Source organism: Aplysia californica, unplaced genomic scaffold (assembly GCF_000002075.1).
Source record: "Aplysia californica isolate F4 #8 unplaced genomic scaffold, AplCal3.0 scaffold00820, whole genome shotgun sequence".
NCBI lineage: Eukaryota > Metazoa > Mollusca > Gastropoda > Aplysiida > Aplysiidae > Aplysia > Aplysia californica.
Genome location: NW_004798090.1, coordinates 140,957 through 149,285, shown reverse-complemented (window position 1 = coordinate 149,285; position 8,329 = coordinate 140,957). Strand labels below are relative to the sequence as shown.

Genomic DNA, 8,329 nt, shown 5'->3' with positions numbered 1-8,329 from the left:
TTCCCGCGTCACGTGACCCCGTACGGACTCTAAGTTTAGTGTTCGTAAAAGTTTTACGGCACTGGTAACATAATAAGGCCATATAAGTGCTGAAGATTACATGTACTAAGTTTCATTGAAGAGCCTGAAGTCACTGTAGTTTAATTTTCAGTTTTTCATTTGTTTCGTTTAGATCTAATCTTGGGAAATTCCGTCTTCTAAGACACCATTGTAAACAAGTGAGGTTTTCATTCACTAGCAGTGCGCACTGCTTCCGCACCTTTGAAATTATGGAGTGTACAACCACGAAAGCGGAATAGAGAATCAATCTATACATGTATTATATATTTGACTACTTGGAAACACATGTGTCACTTTCCCCATAAAACCAGGACAGCTACAGAGTTGAAAGTTGGCAAGTATCTTCAAAAAGATAAATAGGTCCCACGACGGAGCCCGATTTTATATTTATTCATTTCCTGAAGTAAGAAAGGAATATATTAGACACGAAGTTATAGTCGTTCTTTGGCCTTTGTGATTATTCCACTGAGAAACGAAAGAAATCTGCGTTGCTGTCTTTCACAACGGAACTGCCTGAAGTGATATTTCGCGAGGCGCATTTGTTTTGAGAGTATAGATCTAGACCTTCTAATTGTTTTCATCTCTCAAGATGCATTGCTCCATTCCAGTAGAGTGTAAATATAGTAGGCCAATGAGTTTCAGTTGATGTTTATGCACCGATCGTTCTTTTCATCAAAAAGGGGCCCGGTTAGTATAATATATAGAGATAGAGATTAGCTGGGTACCCCGTTCGTTGAACGGACTCAAAAGAATCGATCGTTAAGTCATTATGGAACCAGTGCGCACTACCTGTGAACGGAAGCCTCACTTGTTTACAGTGGCGTCTTAGAAGACGGACTTTCCCAAGATTGCATATAAACGAAACTAATTAAAATCTGAAAATTAAACTACAGTGACCTGAGACTCTTCAATAAAACTGTGCATCCTTTAAATGATTCTGAACCACCGTAAATTTTTTTCAAATTCAAAAGTTAAGTGATTCGGAAGTTTTAGGCGCCCAAAGGTAACGAATTTTCACAAATATAATAGATAGAGATAAAGATACCACGCCGCTATAATATTGTCCGTCCATTGTTTGCTTCAACAATGGACTCACCTCCATGATACTCCATCGTGTTGAGATCAAGTGACCTACTTCAAACAAATTATGTGCAGACGCGTCGAGATCGAGTATACCCACAGAAACGAACCATCAGCAAAGATAGTACATAACAAGATGGTCCACTCAGCCAAAAAAGTGTCTGCCGGAAGTTCGCTCTCGCTTCAGATGGCGCTGCAGTCTGTTTTGAAGTTCTCTTTCGTTTCTCCGGAAGAAGAATAGGAATAGCACCTCCTTGCGTGCGCAGATTGAATGCTGTTCATCAGCTGTTCGGATTCTTTCAGTGCGGAGTTTTAAGGTTTTTTTTAATTTAATGATCTCTCTCGCCTCTTATTCTAAAGTCAAATTAAACGAAGAAAAAAGTTGCCCTTTCCTCCGGGAGAGGTTTTTTGTCAGCGTAACCATTTTTAAAAAGCATTCTTCCGAAATTTGAATTCTTATTTATTTAAAAACTTGTTAGTTTCACTTTGATTTTTTTTTTAAGTAGGGTAACTCTGTTCGCAAATGGTGCGCATTTGCGAAGAGGGTGCCACCGAATTTTGAGGACACTTTTTTAATTTGCTCAAAGAGAGGAGTGGACCCTCTTGTTATGTAGACTCATTGCCATCAGTCATTATGATAGTAACAAGTGATCAAACAAGGAGAATAGGGCGCACCATACCACACCCATTGTCCTCTGAGTGCGTAATCTCTACATATGTGGAGAGAGGTCATGTTACGACAATGATTGTCAAAATTAAGACCATTTAATCCATGTTGTTAATGGTGTAGCGGTGGTTGTTACGAAAACTAATATTTGGCGATAGCCAGCTGCCGCGCATTACAATTACTCTGGGTGGCTTTAAAACACACTTCAAAGTCTGAAAATATCCTCTCTCGTCAACACTAGGAAACCCAGTATAAAAGAAGAACAGATCACAAGCCTCGGAGATCTCAGGTTGTCGCTGTCCTGAAACTAACTGGACCAACTTCACACCAGTTTTCCTGCACTTCGGTTTTCCTCTATACTGTTGTATATCGCCATGAACGCTTGTTTATTTCTTCTTTTTCTTGCGTCTATTGGGACCCAAGCATATATTCGGTTGCCTGAGCTTGGTAATGAGTATTTCGCCTTTGTTTCGGCAGAATCATTTCTTTTTCAAATTAATTGTTAAATGTGCCATCTTCAGATCATGAGTTCGATTGCCGGCCCCTATGAATAGGATACCATATCCCCAGTAAACAGCAGTCTCGCGTCATTTTTTTTATCTGTCGTCAGATAGTGAAATCTATTAATTATGCAACGTGATTCACGTAAATTGTAGTAACGTAGTATGTCCCAGAGAAGACATAATATTACGTTATCATGTAATATGATTTTTGGAATTACTTAACTGAAGAGCCATGGAAAATATAATTAGTAGGCCTAAGCCGCAGGAGCTTTCTTTCCGGAAGGCTACATCGAAATACTACATTTCTGAAAGCGTGTGTATTTAAACGTTTAGTTACATCAGGATTCTTGTAGTCCAACCACGATCTAGGTCTCCTTCAAAACAGTAGATTCCCCAGTCATGTGATGCGTCTCTTTACGTTTTTGACCATACCTGGGAGTACCTAACAAGCCCTTCATTCAGAACTTTTAAACTAGTTGTTTGTGTTCATTTACTATTAGTGTACTTGAGTGAGAAAGTGACACCGAGCATCTTTTTAATATAGATGTCTTTACGCCCCCATCAACACAATTAAGATCATCTAGGAGGTAGGCTTCTAACCCACTCGGGAATCGAACCCGTGCCCCTTTCCTAAGACTGTGAAGTGTCTAACCGGTACACCATAGAGGCCAGTGATATACAGTTGAATCTATTCAATACGATCTCCCATTGTCGAAAAGAAGATTGGTCCTTTTAGACCGGTAGTCCCTATCAGAGTCATTATAATAATTGGAAAATACAAGGGGAATGTTGGAAGGGCTCATTTGTACAGGTGATTGTCTTAGACATGTAGTTGTTTGAGCAGTTTTGACTCTACATGATACAGGTTCTTTTCAAATTCAAACTCTCAGCATGTCCTTCGGATCCCGACGCAACTGTTCCCTGCGGAGAAGAGTGTAGCAGGGATGCTGACTGCCGGCGAGGGGCTATGTGTTGCACCGACTCCTGTGCCGGGAAGTCCTGCTATAACGGTAAGTCAAACATCTACCATAAGATAAGATGAGATAAGCAGTCCAACATAAACGGTAAGTCAAACACCTGCCATAAGATGGATAAGATAAGATAAGATAAGATACGCAGTCCAACATTAACGGTATGTCAAAAATCTAAGATAAGGTAAGATAAGATAAGACTGTACCCAATACACATTGCCATTCGCATTCTTCTTAATTGAGGCATGGCCAGCCATATTTTTTCCTTTATGGACGGTGCTGTGACCTCTGTTTTGACACAATGCGACCGAATTCAGCTAAATTCGACGTTGGCCTTCCGATCATACATTCTTACTATTGTTTATTAGTTTTTAATGAGTATAATTTCGTACAAAGACCACGTTTCAAATGCTGAGGTACGAAAGAGAATCACCAACGCAGTGAGGCAATATGACGATCTACTGACCACAGTGAAGAGACGAAAATTAAAATGGTATGGGCATGTCACAAGATCCACAGGACTTGCCAAAGCAATCCTGCAAGGAACCGTACAAGGAAAGAGAAAGAGAGGAAGGCAGAGAAGGAGATGGGAGGACAACATTACAGAGTGGACAGGAAAGACGATGTGTGACAATCTGAGGAAAGCAGAGGACAAAAATAGATGGCGAGAGCTGGTTTTCAGAAGCAGTGGTGCCCCCACGGTTGCCCCAACAACGGGATAGAAGAAGAAAAAGAAGAAGATTGTTATTATTATTATTATTTTTATTTTTATTATTATTATTATTATTATTATTATTATTATTATTATTATTTATTATTATTATTATTATTATTATTATTATTATTATTATTATTATTATTATTATTATTATTATTATTTTATTGATGTTGATGTTATTGCTGTTGTTGTTGCTGTTAATATCATTACAATTATTACTCTACAGTGACAAAGTCGTGCACCGGAGTCGGAGGGAAGACGTACGCTCACCGCGACACGATGAACCATACCCGAGCTGTTGATGGGGAAGACACCGAGTCCTGCGGGATGTGCTGGTGTTTTGACGGACAACTGACCTGCTACAGGTAAACCTAGCGTTTTCTCACTTGAAGTTTGGGGCCCTCTCTAAAAAATGTAGGCCATCCCACTTCAGGGAATTGTTATCTCTCACGGCCTAGCGGTTGAGGTGCTCGCCTCTCATTCAAAGGTAACGGGTTCGAATCCGTGTAGCGACGGAACATTTTTCTTCTCTAAAATTGTCTCCTTTCACCTCCTTTCCAGCTCTTTAACAATGTTCTGTCGTCTGATTTCGTCTCCACTTCCTGCCCCGACCCCCTCACCTCCTTTGCCCCCTCCTCTGGGCTTGTGACTCTTTCTGCAGCCTTTCTACTGCTATTCCTCGGTTCCTTCTTACTGCTGTCTTTCAACCACACCCCTGATCTTCTGGTAAGAAAGATCTACACCTAGCCTTCTCGAATAAGTGCAAAAAATCTCTGAGGTCCCGTGCGCACGTTAAAGATTCCTTGGGGGTCTAAAATCGATAAGAGCAGGCTTTGGCCGCCACCCTGGCAAAATTCGAAATTTCCTACCACTGAAAATGTTCAAAGTGTCCCCGCGCGCTCATTTTGACCTTTCATGCAGTTGCGTGCGCCGTAAAACACTTACCAAAAAAAATTTCAGTTTCATTTATTTATATATATATATATATATATATATATATATATATATATATATATATATATATATATATATATATATATATATATATATATATATATATATATATATGTATATATATATATATAGATCTATACATGTATTTCTCTATTCATTTGCTTTTTTAATGTTGTTTTATATTTATTTATTTACGTATTTATTTATTCATGTTGGCTATTTATTTATTGTTTCGATTTATTTATTTATTTATCTATTTATTTGTTTATTTATTTATTTATTTCATTTAATTGTTAGCTTGTTGTTTTTTGTTGATTTTTATTTTGTTTGGTTGGTTATTGTTGTTTGTTTGTTTGTTTATTTTTAATGTATTTTTTTATTATTTTTTTCTATAGATTTTTTTGGGGGTCTCTCTATCTTTCTTTTTTTGGGGGGAGGGGGACAGGCGCGGTTCGTCCATAGAGCACGGTCGTGCAGTGCTGCCCAAAATTTTTTAATGTTCTATTACGTAAAACACCCACAATAATATATTAAAAGAAGCCTGAAACACTAACCAAATATTATATCAAAACAAGTTCCTCACTGGCGCTAAATCGTCTACTATACCATGCCAAAGTTCAAACGCTTTAGCTAAACATAATAGGATATTCAACGGTGTAACCTGACCTATAAATCGCTCCTGGGGATAACCCAAGCGATGACGACACTCGTAGCGAGTTTAGCGGTACATTTATTAATAAGACGGCACATCTCAAATGTGCTCCAGCCGAATAGTGCCGAAACATAGCCCACAGTAAGCAGTCTAAAAATAAACGCGATAGACCGTACGCTATTCTTTCCCAATATTATGTGAGCCCCAGAGCAATCCAGCGGAGTGCTCATGTGAATTGTGATTGGTTCATTGTCTGTCTTGCCGCTATTTTAAGTGACTCTGTGACAGTGAACCTGAGGGAGGTGAACGTGACCGTCCTATGAGTTGTGCCTTTGAATGGTTTTGTAGTGGAGCAGTGAAAGTTATTACTTGAGTGTTCAGTTCTAATACAGGATGAACGAATTTGATGTTTAGCTAACAAACAAATTCAGTACTAGAAGCGACAAGTAAAAAGAATGAAAATAAAAGCACGAGGTTCTCCCTCACGAACCCAAAGATCCTAAAATTGCACACCGTCCCATTTACTATGCCCTTGGCCCTTGACTATCTTCAGCAAGCGATAGCTTAATTGTGCACGTCCACTTTTTAGCCCCACGAGCCGCCCCTGGAGGGGGGAGAGAGTAGCAGAGAGCAAAGACGCTTACATAAAAAAGTAATGGAGTGCCTCAATATTCCGGCGAGAGTGGGGGATGGGGGAATGTTTCTTTTCGTTGTTTTTGTTTTGTTTTTGTTTTTGTCAGTGGGGATCAGTTGAATCGAACCACCGATCTCCGCATAGCAGAACAGAGCTCGTGTCTTTAGCATTACATCACTTTATTTTTACTTTTTCATCCTCTGTTGTCGTTAAGCGTCGAGGGGAGATGCAGTTTTCTATGGCAGTATTGGCAGGCCAGCTCCGCAGCTCTTTCAGTCGTGATGTTATGTTTTCTTAGGGTTTCCTTGACACCCTTGATCCACCTTTTGCGTGGCCTTCCTCTTCCTTTATAGCCTGGGTGCTTGGTGTTGTAGGTTCTCGAGGCTGGCAGGTCAGGTGACATGCGTAACAGATGGCCAAACCATTTTATCCTCTGTCTTTCTACATAACGCAAGCAGGACTCAGTGCCGGTAGCTGAGGAGGTTACGTGTGAAAGTTGCGCACGATAAAGATCCCTTGGTGGTCTGAAATCGATAAGAGTAGGCTTCCGCCACCACCCGGGCAAAATTCAAAATTTCCTACCAACTGAAAATATTAGGTGCGCCCCGCGCGTTCATATGACTTTATAGTTTCGAGCGCCGTAAAACACTTACCAAAAAAATATATTATTTGAACTAAAGCCATTGGCCTCCAAGATACTCAAAGTGAGTCACAGCCTTTGAATAAAGCCGCCTCTTCCGTTGTGATTAGCTTATCTTCTCATCTTGAGAATTCTTGTATCTCCAGACATGAGTGCTATGTTCCCGGTGGACCTCCACTGGCCCTACCTTGAGAATTCAACAAGACATGTCTTGAATGGTGCGTCAACAAAAAAGGCAATAAAAGTATGGATGTATTTGTTGATTTGTACAGTTCCTAACTGAATTTGGGCTTCCGTTTTGCATTAAAATTATTTGTTAATGCCATTTGTTTGTTCGTTTGTCTTTTCGCTTTGGCTCTGAAAGTGTGTGTTCTTGTTTTTGTTTATTGTTGTTGTTGTTTTTCTGTTTATTTGGATTATTTTACAATATATAACGTTCTGTGACGTCCAAAAGAAACTTGAAAACGTAATCTCGCAATTATCATGTTAAAGCATTGCACCACCCACTCATGCAGCATACCAATTACATTGTAAAAGCTACATAAAAATTAATCATCATCTGACACTATAATGTTTCATCCATGTTAAGAGACGCTCGAGATATGGTCACTCAAAACTGACCTTTAAAAACTCACGTTTGGCAAATTGTCTAATTGTGTGAAATCATAGAAACGTAAACGTTTGTTCGCGCTTGTATTGAAGTGCAACATTGGTGGCATGGACATGGTATGTATTGAATATCAAATGATAGGAAAATATTGTTGTCTCTGCAATGTACAGCATCATCTGGTGATATTTTCACACAGATTAGAAAACAGATTAGTCACAAATACCATGCAAAACCTGGACTTAACTTAACATTACAGGTGCTTATTGGTATGATTTTGTTTTTGTTTAGGAGCTATTGGTTTCGTGTAGAGCACCAAACTTTTTTTTTCTTTTTTGCACATGACTGTGTTAGTCAGATTTTGGATTAAATCATCTGCCTTACACTTACTGTGAGGAGCAGAGGCCACAAAACTGCCATGGTTTACTAGGGTGGCTGGGGTAGACAGAGCAAAACCGCCTGCGAGTGAATCACCAGATGGCTTGGTTTAGTGGACTACATATCGCGCAAGTGTTGGAACGTCGTGTTACCCTTATTTTCGTCATGATGTTATTCAAGTAGACATCTCCATGCATGGCAAAACCCTTTCTAACAGGACCAATGCCACTAGACTATTCTTGGAAAATCATTTCATGTCAACGTTGGAGTGGTCAAATTAAATAGCCCAGGCGAATCCTACAGATATGAGAAGTCCCATGAAACAGCAAGTGAAGAAAATCGACTTTGCTCCCAATTCAGACCCTTTGTTTGCAACTGTCTGTGACACTTGGGACGAAAAGACACATAATTATGTCCAAAATTTAAAGGAGGAGATGCCCAAAAGGATCGTGCCCTACACAAAAC

General features: G+C 39.5%; 1 protein-coding gene across 1 annotated transcript; it reads left to right on the top strand.

Moving 5' to 3' along the window:
* Window positions 1–2,079: 2,079 nt before the first annotated feature.
* Window positions 2,080–7,204, top strand: LOC101845278. The gene is made up of 4 exons (XM_005109838.3): window positions 2,080–2,254; window positions 3,201–3,320; window positions 4,226–4,364; window positions 7,026–7,204. Exons 1-4 carry the CDS (start codon window positions 2,182–2,184, stop codon window positions 7,069–7,071), a joined length of 378 nt encoding a protein of 125 aa, XP_005109895.1. The 5' UTR covers window positions 2,080–2,181; the 3' UTR covers window positions 7,072–7,204.
* The last annotated feature ends 1,125 nt before the right edge of the window (window positions 7,205–8,329 follow it).

Bases quoted from the DNA above. Each gene is read 5' to 3' on its own strand.
- LOC101845278 (XM_005109838.3), top strand. From the start codon at position 2,182: ATGAACGCTTGTTTATTTCTTCTTTTTCTTGCGTCTATTGGGACCCAA. The intron at 2,255-3,200 runs GTAATGAGTATT...TCAAACTCTCAG, and splicing joins TATTCGGTTGCCTGAGCTTG to CATGTCCTTCGGATCCCGAC. The intron at 4,365-7,025 runs GTAAACCTAGCG...TTGTATCTCCAG, and splicing joins GGACAACTGACCTGCTACAG to ACATGAGTGCTATGTTCCCG.